The sequence below is a fragment of the Tetrao urogallus genome, assembly GCF_951394365.1.
Source record: "Tetrao urogallus genome assembly, chromosome: 6".
NCBI classification, from domain to species: Eukaryota; Metazoa; Chordata; class Aves; order Galliformes; family Phasianidae; genus Tetrao; species Tetrao urogallus.
Window position 1 is genome coordinate 58,129,069 of NC_136819.1, and position 19,753 is coordinate 58,148,821.

At 55.0% G+C, this 19,753-nt stretch overlaps 1 protein-coding gene across 1 annotated transcript in view; it reads right to left on the reverse strand.

Annotated features, from left to right (window-relative positions):
• NIN (ninein) overlaps positions 1 to 13,964 on the reverse strand; it is a gene marked incomplete at its 3' end in the record, with an annotated part of 45,859 nt that extends 31,895 nt beyond the window's left edge. Inside the window, exons 1-3 of the mRNA XM_079537517.1 lie at positions 13,767 to 13,964; positions 9,965 to 10,046; positions 4,012 to 4,181 (exon numbers count right to left, since the gene is read on the reverse strand). Coding sequence (XP_079393643.1) covers positions 4,012 to 4,181; positions 9,965 to 10,046; positions 13,767 to 13,949 — 435 coding nt within the window. The 5' untranslated portion in view covers positions 13,950 to 13,964. The remainder of the gene's footprint in view (positions 1 to 4,011; positions 4,182 to 9,964; positions 10,047 to 13,766) is intronic.
• Between the last annotated feature and the right edge of the window lie 5,789 nt (positions 13,965 to 19,753).

Consider the following 19,753-nt stretch of genomic DNA (forward strand, 5'->3'; position numbering starts at 1 on the left):
CGCAATGCTCAGCAATTTAATCTCCCAGTCCAGCAACAGCATCAGCAGATGTTACTCCTGCATTACAAGTGTGTCCTTGCGCGTGCATGGGACCGACAGACTTACAGTCAAAGTCACTCAGGACATAAAGAGGCTCTAAATCATCCTACAGAAGTTCAACACGCCTCATTCAGATTACAGCTAAAAGCCATTAATCTACAGCGTTGCCGTGGAAACTGGATTAGGTCACTGTACTTTTTTAGCCCTGCTGCTGGATGAAGGAACGGCTGCCGCCAGCAGCCCCACGCGGCCCTTTGCTGTGGGGCCAGGGCAGGAGGCTGGGGGATCCCAGAGAGGGGGAGATCAGCCTTTGTGCCCCTGTAAGGCTGCAGGCAGAGATGGGTTGGCACAAGCAGGGCTGGAGCTCAGCTGGGTATTCGGGACAAAGCCAGGGACGTAAATAACATCACACTGCAAAGCTGTGGATTTTGGCCTCAAGCAGAGCTGTCTGGCTACAGCCACGACTGAGGCATTGGGGTGGGCAGATCCCTGTTTTGCTCAACAGATGATGGATGCAGTCAGTGGCGATGTGTTTGGGTTTGGACTGGGGGGGTTCTTGGAGGTCTTCATGGAATCACAGAATTGCTCAAATTGGAAAAAACTGGGAAAGACCTTAAAGATCATCGAGTCCAACCTCATCCTAACCATCCTGCCCTCACTCTAACAACCCTCTGCTAAATCATGGCCCTGAGCACCACGTCCAAACAGTTTTTAAGCACATCCAGGGATGGTGACTCAACCACCTCCCTGGGAGCCCATTGCAGTGCTTCACAGCCCTTCCTGCAAAGAAGTTTGTCCTGACATCCAACCTAAACCTCTCCTGGTACAACCTGAGGCCTTGGTCTTTTCCCCCAATCTGAATGATTTCATGCTTCAGGGAAGCCAGAAAAGAAGAGCCTGGTGCTCATCTTCAGAGGGGACACAGAGGGGCAGAGATCAGTGCATTCCCCATCACCCCTGGGAGCTGCTGCCACGTCTGGGGGCCCTTTGTTTGACAGGGAAGCTTAGGGTGGGCACAGCAGGAGGACAAAAGGGGCCGGCGTGCCCCGCTGTCCCACACAGCATTGTTCCCAGCCCTGCAGCTGGATGTGGGTCACACACATCAGCGGCTGCGTGCAGGACTGGGATCCCAGGAATGCATTATCCCAGCGGCGCGTGCTCGGCTGCCCGAGGAGCAGATGGCCACAGCTTTCAATGCTCCCATCCTGCAGCTCGGGGCCCGGCGAGCATCTGCAGCCTGTGCCGTTTGCTCGCGGTGGCCTCTCCCCATAATAACTTAGCAACCTCTCCCACCCTGCCATCTGCTTCTGTGAGACAGACCTTTGTTCTCCCCCAGAATATATGGCTAATTAAAATGATGATCAGGAGCACACACTGAGTGCAAGGTGATCCCCCGTGCCTGTCCTGACAGCCCCTATTTCATCCTCCTGCGTCTGCCCGGGGATGAGCTCAGAGCCCAGCAGGCTCTGCAAGGACTGCTAGAAGGCAGCACAACTCCACAGCCCAACCTTACGAGTTACCCTCAGCTGCAAAGCGGAGCATCAACAATTGTGGCTTTGGGGAGAGCGAGCACAACGCTGAGCTGCCGTTTGCAGATCCTGATTTGTACAGGATAAGGCTCTGGTACAGCCCTGTGGTTTGGGGCAAGGCAGCCCTCGTCTCCTCTCCCATAACGAAGCCACACCAGACAGCCCTCTCCCTGCAGAGGGGAACAAACAGATGTCTAGGGAACAGATGGGGCAGGCACTGCTGCCACATCCCAGTCCCATCCTTTGGATTTCTATGAGCTTCTGCCTCCTGCAATGAAGGAGGGACCTTTCCCAGAGCAGAGCCCAGCAGCTGGGAAGGAGATGACAGATGCCTGGTGCTGAGGTCTGGAAATCAGCACAGCCTGGGAATGAGGCACATTTGACCACATACCTGGGGATACAATGCTGGGGACCCCACAGCCACTGAACCCCAACCTTGCACCATCACACCAGGCAAAAAGGAAATTAAAACAAGGCCAGCATTCTCCAGGCATGCTTGGCCAGCTCTATGCCACTACGGCCTGAAAGCTCAACAGAATCTGTCACTCGCCCAAAGACTTTAGGATCATAGAACCATTCAGATTGGAAAAGACCTCTGAGATCCCCAACCCCAACCACCCCACCATGCCCACAACCCTCAGTGCCACATCTCCATCACTCTAGAACACTCCCAAGGATGGTGCCCCCACCGCTCCTGGGCAGCTGTGCCACTGCAGCACCGTTCTCCTGAGAAGCAATCTCAGATGACAACTGGGGCTGGAGATGAGCAGCTTCAACCACTGCAAGCATTCATGCTGCATTTCCAAGGGCTTTCATGGTTGCACCTCCAACAGCACCGCATCCTAACGCTGCCAGAGCCACTCATTTCTCATTACCCATTAGCACACAGCCTGGTGACAGTGCTGAATTCAGCTCTGATTGCTCCAGTGCTTCCCAGAAAGTCACCAGGGATGGATGTGGCAGAGAAGCCCCGGGCAGCTGCTGATCCCCACAGACTGGCTCTCCTCAGCTCTGTCAACATGAAATGAGAGGCTGAGAGGGAAGGAAGCTGCTCAGACAGAGCCTGAGCCCTTCTAATTGGCACCGCTTGAGAGCAAGCGCCAATTAAGCCACGCTGCCCCAGTTCTCAGGCTGGCAAAACACCCCAAGCTGGAGACAAACTCACGGAGCAGTCAGCAGCGAGTTCATACACACTGCAGGAAAGAACTGCTGGGTGGGATGGGCCCCAAAATGTTGGGGACTATTCAAGCACTGACAGCAGCCAGCACTTCAGCCCCAGGCTGCAAACAACCAATGCCTGCGTATAACAAGAGAATCATCTTCTGGAGCCAAGAAAATAGCACCGATAAAGATGAGAAGTAGGGATTTCACACATTTATCCTCTTTTTTGGCTCAAGGTGCGAGGGAATTATCACTCCATCCATCCAAAGGAGCGCAACGGGAGGCAGCGCCAGGAGTCTGTGCTCCCTGTTGGCAGTTGGGTACCAATTTAGTTAATTGGCTGACCTTGTTAATGGGCTAGCCCTCTACACCTACTCAACAGCTGAAACAGAGGAATAAAATTAGAGTGGCCTCTATCGAGGGCATCACTTTCCTGGAGGGGGTGGGTGGATTCGCACTGATTTCCAGGTCAGGGCAGCACTGGGAGATGGAAGAGCATCCCCACAGCTTTGTGAAGATCTGCTTCACAGAATTAGCAATTAGGAAAAAAACTTCTCCGAAAGAGCAGGCAGGCACTGGCACAGCTACCCAGCTGTGGTGTGGGGTCACCGTCCCTGTTGGTGTCCAAGAAACACAGAGATGGGGCACTGATCAGTAGACATGGTGGAGTGGGGATCTTGGAGGTCATTTTCAGCCTCAATAATTCTATGGAATGTTCTCCCTTTCTCTTGCAGGGAGGAGCATGCTTGTGTGCGGGGCAGCTGCAGAGCCCAGAAAGAGCAAAGTGACGCCAGGAAGGGGAGGGGAAAGCAGCTGCATTTCTCCCTCCTACTGGAAAACTCCTACCACGCACCGAGCGCTGAATTGACAATGGCTGGCAGGCCTGCAGCAGGCTGGAAGGGACCCAGCTCCAAGGAAATGCTGCTGGGGCAGCCCGCTGCCAAGCTGGGAGGGGAGATGTGGGTTAGATACAAGGGGAAATCCTTCACCCAGACAGCAGTGAGGGCAGCAGCGGCTGCCCCATCCTTAGAGGTGCCCAAGGCCACGGATGGGTCCTGAGCAGCCTGAGCTGGGTCCCTTCCCACTTCCCACCCAGCCATGCTGTGGTTCGTGGCCACGGCTGGCTTTCCACAGGTGAGCTGATGGATGAGGATGCTCCTTCTGCTGGCATACCCCCAGCCCGCATCAGCCCAGCCACACAGCGTGGCTCACAGCCCGCACTGAATTGCTGGCCGGGACGTGGGTAGCACACATCACCGTGCCCCACAGCCACCCTGCTCACCTCCTCACGGCCGCTGGTTGTGATGTGTGGAGGCTGCACTTCCTCTCCCAGCGGCTCGAGGACGGTCACCTCAGCAAAGTCCTCCACGGACTGCTGGAACTCCGGCAGCGATCGGCGGCCGTAGCGCTTGTTGCCTTTGATGTATTTGGGCTGCGCTTCTGGGGAGCAATCTGCAAAGGTGGAGAGCAAAGGGAGTTGGTGACAGGTTAGAGTTGCTCCTACTGACGGAACAGCCACTGTTGCAGAGATCAGCAGGCTCTCTGCCTTTCTCACCCTTCTGTTCGCAGAATCATTCCGGTTGGGAAGATCCCCATGCCCACTCCACCCCACCACATCCCCCAGCACCACATCTCCACGGCTCACAGGCTGTTCTGGACCCCAGCACTCCCTGCCCAGTTAAGGTGCTGGGGAAACCCATCCCCACTGCCACCTCTGCCTCAGATCACGACGTTAATTAGGCCTTTCCTCCTTGCACTAATCTTCATTAGCAGCAATGGGCAAGTTTAACGAGGGATAGCAACCCACTCGGGCAGCAACAGAGACCCACAATGCCCGGACACATGAGTGACCTCCACTGCTTTCCTTTCAATCACTACTGGATTAAAAGTGTGAAAACAGCCAAAGGAGTGGAAAAAAACTGAGCAAATATGGAGGCAAACATGCCCCGAGGGGCCCAAAAGCAGCAGCTGATGCAGGGCAGGTCCCGACCCATGCACACTGCCAGCTGCAGCATCCAAATAACCCTCTGGAGCTGCCATCTAATTACAGGGGGCTTCATGGCCCCGCTCACATTCCCCATCTCAGCTTCCCCCAGCAACCTCCTGCCCCCAGGGACTGAATTATCCTCCAGCGCTTGCGGTCAGGGATCAAAACAAAACAAAAATAAATAAACAAGCACATTTTTGGGCTATTTTCAGTGCGAGTCATTGGACGGCTGGAGCAGGGGGCGAATTAACCAGAGGACCAAATTAACCAGGGATTCAATTAGGGGAAAAGGCTCTCCACCGCACTTTGCTTGCTAACCTCGCCGTCAAAACCCCCGCAGGACTTCTCTCAGCTTTGTTTCCTGCTACTTGCAGCACACGGCGGCTGCTGAAAATTTTATTTGCACAGAGCTCTGCTACAAAACAAATGCAAGAGTGCTGTGCTAACAAGGAGCAGGGAAGCTGTTCCGTCGCTGGGATGCAGCCAGCGGGTCTCCAAACCCCCCTGCCTAACTGCCTCCTTGGATAATATTCTTTCAGATACGGGGAGAAGGCTTCAAGCTTGTTAGAGGAAAAAATATTCCGCGACTTAGCTATGCAATGAATTATAAAATACACAGGGCTAGGAGGCCTTTGATTCCTCCCGCCTCGCGCTCCATCCACCCATATTGCAGCTCTAGGGAACAAACCCGGCGCCCGTGTTTGAACAAGGCCATCCTAACGAGATTTGCTGCAGCTGGGACTCGCACATGAAAGTTGCGTGATGAAGTGCGCCGATAGAAAAACCGCAACGAGGCAGGCTGATGAAGGGAGAGCCCGAGAACAAAAGCAAACCTTATCGCTCCTATTAAAGCCTGCCCGACGGTGAACAATCTCCACCGAGCAGCTCGCTCTGAAATGCTAAATAGCCGTGGCTGCCCCGTGCACCCGTTGGTTTCCTCCATGCAAAACAAAACAAAAAAAAGGCTTTGGGGGCTTTGTTTTGTTTGTGATAAATACATTTCCTTCGCCGAGATGGAGGCGCAGCTCAGTGCGGTCTGTCTGTGGGAAGACGGAGGGGAAAAGGAGCAATTAGGTGATAATGAAGCTATCGCTAGATTTTTCTTCTGTGTTTCCTGATGCTGAGACAAATCACGTCTCTTGGCTGCGTTTAACCATGGCTGCAGTGAGTACCAAACCCAGACATGCACTGAAACCCAGGTGCCTTTATGCCGGGTCGCTTTGCAAGCCTTTCAACAGCAGAATGGAGATGATTCTTTTTGTTGTTTCTTTGCTTTTTAAGCATTTGGAGGCCAGCAGCTGATTTACCTCTCCCCACTTTGCCTATGGTCCCTTTCATCTGAGCACCGCGTGCTCATTTTTCCTTCTCCTTTGAGGAGTTCTAAGGCCTGGGAATGTCTCCAGGAGGGATGGGCGACCTCCACAGCCTGAGATGGGAGCAGAAAGTCGGCTTACACCCTGCAGCACTCCAACACCTGAGCCCACCAAATACAGGCAGCCCATCCCTGAATCACAGAACCACAGAATGGGTCAGGTTGGCAAAGAGTACTGAGACCAACAAGTCCAACCTCTATCCCACCCTCACCATACCCACTCATAGAATCAATAACACTGGGGAAGACCACTAAGGCCAACCACCAACCCATCACCTGTGCTCACCAAGCCGTGTCCCTCACTAACCCATCACCAAATTCTGTTTGTAGACCCACTGCTCTTCTCTTAATGCTGGTTTACAGAAGCAACCCATGCTTCCCAAGCACAAAGAGCTGCGCTCAGCTCCCCGTCCCCAGCCAAAACTGGTGAGGAAGGATGGCTAAGGGCTTCTGGATCCACGCCTGCTCCAAAGGTACATAGGGATACAGGAAGGGGATGCCAAAAATCACTGCTTCAAATGCACACAGGACAGACCTGTGCTATTAACCCCAAATCACAACCATGGAGGGCTGCTCCTGTGCCCCACGGGGCAGATGGGAGAGGGATGCTCAGCACAGCCCTTATCAGCCACACACCAACAAGCCACTGGGAGAGGTGGAAAGGAAACAAGAAGTAGAAAAAAAAAAAAGAAAGGACAAATACTCCCTGCTTCCTATAGCCCTCAGCAAGCCATAGGCTCTGTAAAACACAGACATCAGAGCCTGTCTAATTAAACACTAGGGGTTTTCTTACCTGGCCTCCCTGAGTGCCCTGAAGGCTGTGAGAGCTCACAAGCCAGCACCTGAGCTCCCTGCCCTGTGACACGGCCACCCAAAACCCTCCTAAAGAAATCAGTCCAGCTGCAGCTCCCAACAACACCCCCATTTCAGCGCTGCAGACAGAAGGCATCCATTCTCCAGCTCCCCTCCCAGCAACCTCCCCTCCCTGGGGTTACACGTCGCCACGGTTGGAGATTTCCACTTGATTCTCTGCCTTTCTGCATGAGATAAATCATTTCCCAGCCCGCTCTGCCCCCAGAGCTAGGGATTCACCCTGCCCTCCTCACACAGCACAGGGAGCTCTCCTGGATGCAGCATCACAAAGCTGTGCACAAAAGAGTTGGGTTACATTTGAGGAGGAGGAGGAAGGCAGTCGCCCTGAAATCTGGAGGCAAACAGAGGCAAAATTAATTTCTTTGCCGCTGAAGATTTGGAAGGCAGGAATCCTCCTGGCCACAGCAGACAGCAAATCGTATTACAGACGGGATTGGCTAAATCCTAATCCCTGAGGATACCAGGTATTGTCTGAACAACTCCTTGTCCCTGCTTCAAGCTTTGGGCTCTGCAACCAAGGCAGAGAGCAGCAGCGACACACAGCCAGAAAATTCAAGTGCCTGTACCCAAATCACCTCCATCCCAATGCCTTTATGCCCCACGTGAGTCAGCTCGCAGACCTCTGCAAACCTACAAGCAACCCTTCCCTACCATGCATGATTCCTGCAAGTCATCCAGCCCAGCTCCCTGCTGGGAGGGCAATGCTGTTGTCCCCCTGGGAAGAACGAGCAAGCGTCCCTCGTGACCTGGCTGACATCACGATGCTCTCTAATTTGTCCTGTGTGCTTCCATAATCCCATGCCCCACCCAGGTAATCCCTGCTACCCAGGCTGCTAATGCACAGATCTGACTTTTTAAATAACAACTGATTTTTTTCTTTTTTTTTCCTTTCTGTTTTCTTCCCCCCCTTTCAATCCCTTCTATTATCCCTGGACAACCTGTGCACAGCAGGCGCTCAGCTGGCACAGAGCATCGTTGTTCCTATAGCAGCAGCATCCCCCCCCAGAGCCCATCCCTGCACCCATCTCCCCACGGCTCATTCGTGCTTGTCACTCACTGAAGACCCATTCTGAAAGCATTCTGCTTTTCCCACACCCACTGCCCCCAAGCCACGTCACTTCCAAGCACCTGGGTCCCCATCTCCAGCATCCAAAGGGGACAGAATCACAGAATGGCCTGGTGTTGCAAAGGACCACAATGCTCATCTAGTTTCAACTCCCTGCTATGCACATGGTTGCCAGACCAGGCTGCCCAGAGCCACATCCAGCCTGGAACAGCAGCTGGCAGGGAGCTCTGCTCTCGGTGCAGCAGAGCCTGCAGCCCTCATGTCTCATCCTCTTGCCAATGTGCCCTTCAGAGAGGGAACTGAGCTTTGCCAAGGAAAAATACTACTAAATCAAATCAGCATCTCTCCCTCCTGTTCCTCCTCTCCAAAAATAGGGAAACCCTACCGATCTCTTCTGCAGGAGCTGCTTTAGCATCACACAGCCATCCTGGTTCCCTTTTCCCAGCCTGTGGGCAGCACCATGGCCCCCCAGCACCAAGGTTGCCACTTCCTCACAGCATGGCAAGCAAGGCTTAAAGCTCAGCCTTCCCCAATTACATTTTCATTTCAATCACACGCTGCAGAGCTCTAACTCAGTCTTTCCCCTGCCTGGGGCTGGCTGCAGCACCGGCATTCTGCACTCGCTGACAGTTTGACACCGACAGCACAGAGCAGCTTGTTCTCCCAATCTCAGGTTTGATCTAAATTAAAAGAAGCAAAGACTTCAGCGTTAACCAACCTGTCACATCGCATTAAAAACAAATGCCTGCAGGGCCCACCTGTGCTGTGCTCCTTACCTGCAGCACAAGCCCTTTGATTACCACCATGCCGACACATGTCCCCAAGGTGGGCTCCTCTTGGGGGCTGCCTTTGTCATTTTTGCATTAACAACCCCAAATTTAGCCATTTCTGGAAGACTTTCTTTTAATATGTCTCCATTTAAACAAAGCCAGTGCTCCTCAGCTCCTCATTGCCCAGTAGATGTGTGACACTGGGCTCGTTCTGGTCAGCAGGGCTGCCTCCCAGTTCCTCTCCATTGAGCTGGGAGGGATTGCAGCCAAGCCAACCCCCCCAACAAATCTCCCTCCAGCCTCACTAAGGGATGCCTGGTGTGAGAGCTGTCAGCACCCATCACCCTCGAAGCATGGAGAGCTTCAGAAATGAGAGGGGAAAAAAATGAAAATAAAAAAAACCTATCTACTGCATCTCTCAAGTCCTACATTATTATTATTTTTTTTTTAGCTTCTGCAGGAGGGGAGCTGTCGTCTTGCTGACTGGCTGTGCTATGGATGTTAGATGTGCAGAGGTGACACGAGAGCAGACCTGGAGCCCCCTTTCCCCCAGCCCAAGCTGTTTTCTCCTCCAGGGCTTTCACGCCCCACAGGCAGTGCTATGGATTTAGGATTGACACAGAGGGGTGCAGCAGCAAGCCTCAGCCCCCAGCTTGGGCTGGAGCTCAGCCCTGCTTCCCAGCACACCAGAGCTGTCACCTCATCTCCTGCCAGGGTCTAAAACACCCATATTTGAAAGGCGTGAGGAAAACAAAACAAAGAAGAATAAAGGATGGTAGTCAGTACCTTCTGCTTCCTCCAGCCAGCCCCAGCCTGGCTCATTCAGAGGGCTTGGAGAAGAGAAAGCTCCAGGAAGACCTCATGGTGGCCTTCAGTGCTTGAAGGGAGCAGATAAACAGGAGGGGAACGGCTGTGTGTGAGGGTGGATGGTGATGGGACAAGGGGAATGGTTTTAAAGTGAGACAGGGGAGGTTTGGGTTGGATATGAGGAGGAAGTTTTTCAGCCAGAGGGTGGTGAGGCACTGGCACAGGTTGCCCAAGGAGGCTTGAAGGTTCCTTCCAAACCAACCCATTCTAATCCTATCATTTCAGCACTGTAACAGTTGTTGTTCCGAGTGCTTCTGTGAGATCTACCCAAGAGCTATTTTAGGTAATTGCAGCACTTACCTGGTTCTTGGAAGTGCTCTTCATTTGACAGTGTTCTGGACAAGATGAGGATAAGTGCTTCCTTGAACTGATCAAAGTGGACCTGTGGATAGAAAAATGAGATGAACGGGTGCAGATAATTGAGTATCGGTCTGACAACCCATCAGCACTGCAAACATTCAGTATTAGCACAGGACGACCCAAAGCCACGACTTGAATGCATTTGTAACCTTTTCCCATCAAGCAGACAGCTGAAATAATCATAGAATCCTTGAGGGTGGAAGAGACCACTACAGTCATCTTAGTTTGTCCATAGCAACCAGAGGACCACGGGGAGCATCTAAGTTGGAGGGGATCCACAAGGATCATCGCAGGGAAGTTGGATCTGATGGCCTTTAAAGGTCCCTCCCAACTCAACCCATTCTGTGTTTGGGTTGCAGAGGAGCTGCAGTGTCCTCTGCAGTCACGCAGGGGAATCTGAGCAATCCCAGCCATGCACTGGCACCAGGTGATGCTGTCAGGGTGAGATGGAAGGCTGGGGACAGCTGGGCTCAGCAGTGAGGCAGGGCTGGCTGCCATGGCTGCCTGTTGGGGCTGGAGAAATCCTTGGAGAATTTTTAGCCTTCAACAAGGGACTTTATGCCTACAGAAACAGAGGATGCTATTGCTGGCAGTCAGGTGCTGTAGACTCAGTGCTGCCGGAGCTGCAGCCAGAGCAGATTTTAACGCTGCCAGGGAATGGATGAGCAGCAAAGCTCAAGTGTGAATCACAGAATCATTGGAAAAGACCTCTGAGATCCCCAGCCCACCCCACCATGCCCACATCCCTCAGCGCCACACCTCCACCACTCTTGGACACCTCCATGGACAGTGACCCCACCACGCAGCCCCATGCCCATCACTGCTGCCTTCCTGAACACTTGGAGTCATTCAGAACCTCATCAAGGAGGCCTTCTCTGAATACCAACTGCTGCCATTCGTTTCACAACACTAACATGTTTCACAAGGACAGTTTGCAGGGATAAGAGAATTTGCCCAATAAAAAACAAACACAACTTGACGTTTAGACTGAAGGAGCATGAATAAAAGATGAGAGTTGGAATAAAATGTCCCCCTTCCCCCTCAAGATCTGCTTGGGGACAGCAGGCAGAGCCACCCCTTGGTCAGGCACAGGGTCTGGCTGGGTCCTGGAGGCAGCAGGGAAAAAATGAATAGGAGTCACTGGGTGTCACTTGTGCAAATGGGATGAGCTGTGGAGCTGAACCAGGAGCAGGGGGGAGCAGGAGGGGAGGGGAAGGAGGGCAGGGCTGCAGCTGCACGTGGGCAGATGGCTGCAATTTGACCGTGACCACAGCCAAAGAGCTCCTGGAAGATTAGGCTGCAAGGCTGGGGTTGGGAATCCTTCAGTGCTCCTGGATTTCAAATGCAAATGGGCAGCACAGACACAAGAGGCACACTCACAGGTGGCCCTTAATCACAGAATCATTAAGATTGGAAAAGACCTTAAGATCATTAATCCAACCACCCATCTACCACCAACATTGCCCACTAGCCACGTTCCTAAGCACTACATCTACGTATTTCTTGAGCACAGTGCTCCTGCAAAGCCAAGGGGCAGAGGGAGGTGGCACATGGATGCACCAACAGCCCTGCAGAGAGCCCGAGTGCCTTTGGGGCAGCAGCACCCGGCTTCAGGATGGATGCACCATGAGAGCTGGGGGGTATTTCCCTTCCTGTTTGACCTGCTGGAGAACATCAAGCGAATCCCAGCAGCCAGCAAGCCAGGAAAAGCAGCGTCTGCTTGCGCCATGCATCCTACCTTGAGCGCTGGAGGGATGTACAAAGAACATGCCTAGAAAATTGCAGCTGCTAGAATTAGTGCTGTGCTCAAGCACAAGCCAGGCAGGGAAACCCACGGGACAGCAAAGCCACAAGCTCCAAAATAGCTCATGCTACAGAAAGTGAGGCTTTGCCACTGCTCCCAGCACCACCCTCCTCCAACGACACGCAGCAAGCACCAGTGACATCAGCAGTGGACACAGCCCTCCCAAAGCAGCCTCAGCCACAAGCCAGCCCTGCCAAAGCCTGTACAAGCCAAAGGCAGAACGTCTGCAGCAGCAAAACACCAGGAGGGCGTTTAAAGTTTAATGCTCTTTTTGACACGCTTGGCTGAACGCGGGGTATTTTGGGACCTGGAGCTGCAGGACTGGCCGTCTGTGCTATGCTGGGTGACAATGGCAGCATGCGTGTGCCCTGCTGGGATGGGGCTGGGGTCAGCACCACGTCCCACTGTCTGCATCAGGACTTGGGAAGGGCCGTGTTGGGCTGAGAAGGGACGGCCACCAAGGAGCGCTCCAGGGAGGTGCCCAACATTCCCCAACCCCACAGCTCCAGAAACGTGGAGATGTGGCCCTCATGGAGATGGGAGGGATGGGGAAACACGGGGGCCTCTTCCAACTTGAGTGATCCCACAGCTCACATCCCTGCAGTGCTGCCTCATGTTAGCTGCTCACTGACACGACACGAGGGGCAAGCAGGCAGAGTGCCCAGGAATGCCAGGAATTGCTGCAAGCATCGCAGAATGGCGTGAGAAGAAGAACCAGGGACGGCCCAGCAGTGCTGTAAGGATCTGCACAGCCCCGCCGGACTGCAGCAATAATCCCCAGCAGCCTGCACAAAGCCAGCAGCAGCACGTGCACCTCTTTGGTGCTGGGATGTGGGGATGCTCCCCCCCGGCCCCAAGCATTCAGCCCCAGCACAAAAGGCAGCACGTGGCCACGCCAACTCCCCGCCGCTCCGCAGACAAAACGTTCCCCAGAGCCTCCCCAAGAAATAAAGCCCAGGAACAAAGCAGCGTGGCCCACGGGCAGGTGCAGATCTCCCCAGCAGAACATAAAATAGGAACGACCCAAGCTTGTGGGAAGCTGGTAGGAGGGATGGGGTGAGCATGCCCCATACTTGGAGTGCTCTCAGCAGGGGCTCGACACCCTGATGCTTCCATCTACGAGGACACAGCCACGGCATAATGTCCATTTGCAAAGCACAGAGCAGCTGGGGGATCTGTGAGCCAGCAGGATGCTGCGACCCCAAAGGAGGAAGGAGCCATTTCCTACCAACGGCTGCATGGGGACACCAGGAAATGCGGATGGAGGTGGCTCAGGTGGCCACCATGAAGTCTGATGGCATTCTCAACGTGGTGGCACGTACTCCCACCACAGCTGTTGTCCACAGCAGCTTAAGTCACCCATGGCAGTGGGTTGGAACTGAATGGGTTTCAAGGTCTCTTCCAACCCAACCATTCTGTGGTTCTTTGAAATCAGAAGCTCAAGCCCTGGCTTTAGGTCCCCATAACCTTCCAAGAACCCAAGGAAGTGATTAAGGCTGGAGACAGCACAAGCAATGCTGAGCATGAAGTGATGGCATCGGAGAATTTTGGTGGGGAGAAACTCCGTGCAGTTGGCTCCATCTGGGGACAAACGTTACAGTTGGCAGTTTTCTCCTCTCCCATTACAGCTCACCTTCTGGAGGCTGTCTCAAATTCACCCTATCCCCACACAATGGAGCAGCAGTGCAAACACATGGCTGGAACTAGGCTGCTCACAGCCCAGTGTCCGAAGCAAGAAACTTTGGCTGCCCTGCAGATGTCTGAGGCCACGGATGGGGCCATGGGCAGCCTGAGCTGCAAGGGGGCACCCAGCCCACGACAAGGATGGGGGTCTTTGAGGTCCCTTCCAACACAACCATTCCACAACTCCATGAAACACATCCCTATCATGCGCACAGCAAGGACCACGTCCACACAGTAATACAACCCCAGCCTTACCCTGCCTAGGAGGTTGCCCTGGAGCAGGGTCTGCTGCAATGCCGGGGCCACCTCCTCCAGGTGCAGTACATGGCACAAGTCAGTGAGCTCCTCCTGCCCCAGCGACCCCGTGCCCGTGCTGTCAAAGCTGTCAAAGAGCTCCTTGAGGCGGGCTTCATACTGGTCCTGCTCAGCTTCATCCATCCCATAGCCTGCCAGGCTCACCTGGGGGGAGAAACACAGAGGTAAGGATTCCCACGGCACAGCACCAAGAAAACCCCAAGGGCTGATATGGAGGCAGCTTTGCTCCATGGTGCATACCATTTGCATCCATCTTTGCTTGCATTAAGCCACCCAAGTAGCCTCCTGGGTGAAGCCAGGAGCAACGCACTGCAAAGGCTCAGTGGGAAAACACAGTGAGGATCTGGGGATTTTGCACCTTGCTGGGTGATTTGCAGGTACGTATGGCCACTATACTGAGGGCTACAGCCCAAAAATCCACAGGGCTGCCATCATCCAGTCGTGAGCTTCCCTCTGCACATGGATCTCATGGCACGTGGGAGCAGAGCATGCACCCCAAAGCAGCACTTCTCCTGTTAACTGGCATGTGCTCAGGGGACACATCCACGCTGGATCACTGCCCTGCCCATGTCACAGCACTGGGCTGCAGGGACCTGAGGTCAAATCCTGCCTGGAGCAATTGGCACCGAGCACAGGACACTGTGAGGTGGCAGTGCTGGGATTTGGAACGTGGAGCATCCCAACCCCAGGGATTTACTTTGGGAGGGGGAGCGGGGAGTGAGATTTCCTGTTCAAGCTGAGGACTTGACTGGCATCCTTTGATTCTGGCTGCAGGGTTTCCCTCCTGGCTCAGGAGGTCAGCAGCAGAACCAATGCCATAACACAACCGCAGGGTCATGCCAGCAACCCAGGCACAGGTTATAGGGCTGTACCTGAGGTGCAACCCAATTCCACCCCCCAACACCATCCCTTCCCACACAGCGGCCTCCAGGGATCCCAGGAATCTGGGAATCAGGAAACCCACAGGGCAGACACAGCAGCCTGGTCCCCAGCGCGCAGCAACAGCGCATCTGCATCCAACCTGGGGTGCAGAGGAGGAGTCAGCACCTGAAACCCCAAATGCCTGCCAGCAGAAGGAAGGCAGCAAACTGGTTCCTTGCTTCTCACCCACAGCGATTCCGTTTCCCACCTGCACCCAGGGCTCTGCATACATTAGGCACCAGCACCACAGCCTGCATGGCAGCCCCAACGCTCACAGCACACCCGCAGTGCCTCCAGCCCCAGGATCTTCCCAGGCACTTCTGAGCCTCAAACCTTTGGGCTCAGCTACCACCTGCCCCCCCCCAAACCATCCCTGACTCCACATCCACACCCCCAAAGCCACTTCCCCCAGCAGGGCAGCGCACAGAACTAAGTGCCACCTCCCAGTGCACACACAAGCATTGGGGTTGCTGAGCCCCCCTCTGCTAAACCGACCCCAATGAGCCAAGAGATGCTGGGGGAGGAGGGATGGAAGCCCATAAATCCAGCAAGGAAGGAACCCACAATGCCACAGAGCAGCACAGCAGGGAGGGACGGCCAGAGCACGCCAGGCTGTGAGCACAGACAGACACAGACATCCCCACGCAGCCAAGGGGGGGATTTAAGGTTTCCCAGCCTACAAGTGAACAAAGGAAGGAATAAGGCACAGGACATCCCCCTCCTTCCTACCTGCAGGCAGCCAGCGCCGCGGCCCCACACGCATCCCGTACAACCTCCATCTTAGGCAGCTGCCGTGCAAGGTGACCCAAGATGCCTGAATTATTCAGCATTGCTTCGGGGAGAAGGATCCAACCCAACCCAACCCCACGCCTTCCTCCTACCACCAGGCTGGGAGGCAGCGGCACAGCCATCCCACTGCTGTGGGGATAATGGGGTCAGCTGAGCCCCAGCTGCTGGTCGGGGGCACGGAGGGGAAACCAGAGCACAAAGCCTGGCTGAGAGCACGCAGCCTCTCGTCTCAGCTCCAGATGGGGCAGCAGCTGAGGTGCTGGGAGTGGTGGGATTGGGGAGGGGGCAGCAGCTGGGCCGGGCCCCCCCTCCTTTCCCCTTTGAGAGGGGCTCAGCTCCAATGGGGGTCGCTTTGTTTGGGTTCGTTAAGTCCTCCAAAATGATAAACTTGGGTCGAGCGGGCAGCTTTAGGAGAACTGCACTTTATTGTTGTTATCATTGTTATTTCTACCGACCCTATGGCAAGCCTTTGGCAGGAAAGCACTTGGGATGGTGAGATAAGGAATTCCCCCAGCATTTCTCTCCTCCCTTTTGCACCCACCCCCTTCAACACGGAGGCTGACAAAGCCATTCCCAGCTCAATTTAACCCTAACAATACAGGCTAACGTGGTAATTCAGGACTTTGAGCCAATCCCAACCTCCAAGCTTTAGCCTACATGGCCGATCCATGGATGGCACACTGCAGCTGGCACAGCAGTTGCTTATCAAAGCAAAGAGCAGAAGGAAGGAGCTTCTCCCAGTGCTGTTCCAGTGCTGCTCTGCCTGCAGCCCTCAGGCTGCGTTGCTGATGGCATTTCTGTGCACCCAAACCACTGCTGTGACCCAACCAAGCCCTGGCACCCAGCAGCGCACGGCCACTGGAGCTCCATCACATGGCCATGGCCAGAACATCAGCAGATGCAGAACACGGCCAATGTCACCTTGTGCTGAGCAAGACCCAGGCATTGGCACAGCATTTTGTTCCAAGGTGCCACCGACACGAGGCCCTGGAGCTCTTCTGGAAGGTCAGCTGTCTCATGGAGCTTTTTATCTCCTTCCCCTAATGAATCATCTCACACAGCTGGGACCAAGCTGACATCATTCCCTGCTTTCCCTGCTCAAACCACAGACCCCTATTTTGCCTCTTTTGGGGCGATTTCTCAGCTTAACCCACTTCAGGTGCCACCATCTCCTTGGTTGAACAATGCCCAAAAGCCAATGGAAAAAAAAAAAGTCAATGAGAAAGAGGAAAAAAAACCACCAACAGAACCCAGAAGGACAACGCAGCACCCAACCATCAGCCCATGGCCACAGCACACCCACCTCTCCAAGGGTCACCCCAAAGCCAACCCTACAGCTGGCATTTCCTCTGCCCCATTGAGCACTGCAATGATTTCCACGGCCCCTCAGTGCCACCTCTCTCCCCCAAAACACAGCCAACCCCTCCAGAGCTGGCAGAAAGAGGGGATGATGCTGTTAACCAGCCCGCAGATTAGCGGGCAAGCGATGACAAATAAAGAGCTATAAATTTATGTAAAGAGCTTCAAAGCAGCACGGAGGTTTGAATATTCACGGCACCTCGGGATTTGCATTGTAATGGGCCCTTTCAATAAGGAAAAACAATGCTCCCATCTGCTGGGGTTCTGCAAGCTGCCACGGGGCTGTGCCCCACAACTTGGGGAACCCTGATGGGATGAAACCCAGAGCCAATGGTCGTGGAGTTGGGGAATATTTAGAGTAGGATGGAACCCGTAAGGATTGTGGGGTCCAAGTGCTGGTTGCATACAGGACCACCCAAAATCCAAACCCTGTAACTATAGAATGACAGAACACCCCGAGTTGGAATGGATCTGTAAGGACATCAGGACCAACTCCTGGCTCCACGCAGGGCCACCCAAAATCCAAACTCTAGGGATCATGGAATCACAGTACATCCCCGATTGGAAGGGACCCATGAGGACCAACACCCGACCGCTGCTCCCGAGCTGTGCAAGGCACCGGGACGGAGCCCCGAGGACACGACGGGTGCTGAATCACGGTGCCACACACCGGCACCCCCACGGCGGACACACGGAAGATGCTCAAACGCCAACGCAGCATCCCAAAGCAACACACGCCAAAAAAAAAACCCAAACCACCAAAGCCTTACCCCCAGCTCCTCGCTCCGGCTGACCCTAAGGGGCTCCGCTTTAGGGTCTCACCCCCAGCCCCGCGCTCACCCACCAGCTGCCGTCTGGGGACTTCACCAATGACAAACGGAGCGATGTCACCATCCCAGCCCCCCGTCGGCAGCTCGCTACGTCCTTCAGCCCGCCCGGAACGACGCAGGCGGCCTCGGTGGGCGAAGCGAAGGAGCTCGGCTCCCCACCCCACCTCCCCCCGGTGCTCCCCGTGCTCACCCGGCGCCCTGCCGGTGTCTGCGGCGGAGCGCAGCGGAACGGAGCCGAACGGAACGGAGCGTGGCTACCGGAGGCGGCGCCCCGTTCAAATGCGGCCGCGTTTATTGGGCAGCGGCGCGGGGGCGGCCCCGGGGGGGCGGGCGGATGGACGGCGGTTCTTTGTGAGCCGGGGGAGGGTCGGCGCCGAGTGGCGGCGGCGGTTCGGAGCCCCACGCGGGGTCCGAGGTGCGCCGTGCCGGTGGCGACACCGAGGTGCCGTGTCCCGGCTTGGGGTTCCCGTGCCTCCTCTGTCCTTTGCTCCGAGGTGGCATCACCGTGGGGCCGTGCTGGCTTGCACCCCAGCTTAGGGTCCTCGTGGTCCCCTCTGTCTCCGGGGGACGGCTTACCCTTGTCCCGAGTTGCCACACCAACTGGTGCCGTGTCACCCCAATATCTCCAGCCCAGGAGCGCGTCGGCTCCCTGCCACCCAGGGTTGACCTTGTGCTGCGGGTCCCTCAGCGGTGACACAGCACCTATGGGCACCCCCAAAACGCAGCACCCTATTAAGGCTCTCATTGGAGCTGGAGCCCACCTCAGCGGCCAGCTGAGTGCAGCCTGCGGGTTCTCTGCTGGCTCGTATGGGGCTGAGCTCCCACTGCAACATGCTACAGGCTTCTGTTTCGCTTCTCTCTGCAAAAACTCTCCGGGAATCCTCTGAGCTCTCTTTGAAGATGAACCTGAAGCTGGTCTCAATATATTTAGGAAAAAAAGAGCTTCAAACCCACAAAATGCTGCGGGATGGCCAAGGGCCCAATGGCTGCAATGAGGACAGAGCCCCACTGCAGCACCAGGAGCAGCCCTGGTCTCCATGCAGTGTCATCACCTCCTGTCCCTGCAGTCCCCAGCGCGTGCTGCCTGCTGGGGTCACGGCCCCATGGCCCTGAGCAAGGCTAAAGGTGACAGCAATGGGGACAGGGGCTGTGTGGGACAGATGTTAGTGAGAGAGCTTTGTGCTGGGCTTTGGGGTCTGTTTTGTAACATTTGCCATTTTTCTCCGCAGCTTTCTTCTGCTCTGACACTTGCTGAGGGTTCTTCTATTTATTTATTTTGTTTTCTTTCCTTTCTCCCTCCCTTTCCCCATTTGCTGTTTCATCCCCGGTTCAAACACCACCCCCCCCCCCCCCTTTTTTTTTTTTCTTCACTGCGCTTTATGCGGAGCTGCAACCATCTGCTGCTTTGTTTTGTTGGAGCACGGCGAGTGCCAGGACCTTTATCCCCCGCACCCCTCCCCACCGTGCTGTGCTAATCCACAGCACTGCCCCAAAATCACCGCCGCCACCAAACAAAGCCTCTGCGTGGCTGCGTGTGTGCAGCTGGGTGGGCAGCAGGGATGGGCAGCATCCATGGCATCCCCACGGTCCCCACATCCTCACACTCCCATGTCCCACATCCCTGTGTCCACCTGACCCCATGTCCCCAGTGTCCCTATGTCCCCGTGTCCGCATGGCCTCATGTCCCCACGCCTCTGTGTTACCATGCCACCATGTCCCTACTTCCCCAAGTCCCCAAATCCCCATGTTCTCGTGTTTCTGTGTCCATACATCCCACATCCCGATGTTCACACATCCCCATATCCCCACTTTTCCACATCCCCACATGCCCACGTCCCTGTGTCCCTACGTCCTCAAGTCCCCATATTCCTGTGTCCCCGTGTTCTCACGTCCCAACATCCCTATGTCACCATATTTCTACATCCCCATGTCCCCAAGTCCTCATGTCCCTGTGTGCCCATTTGTCCCCATTCCTACCTCCTCGCATCCCCATATCCCCCCTTTCCCACATCCACAATTCTTCATGTC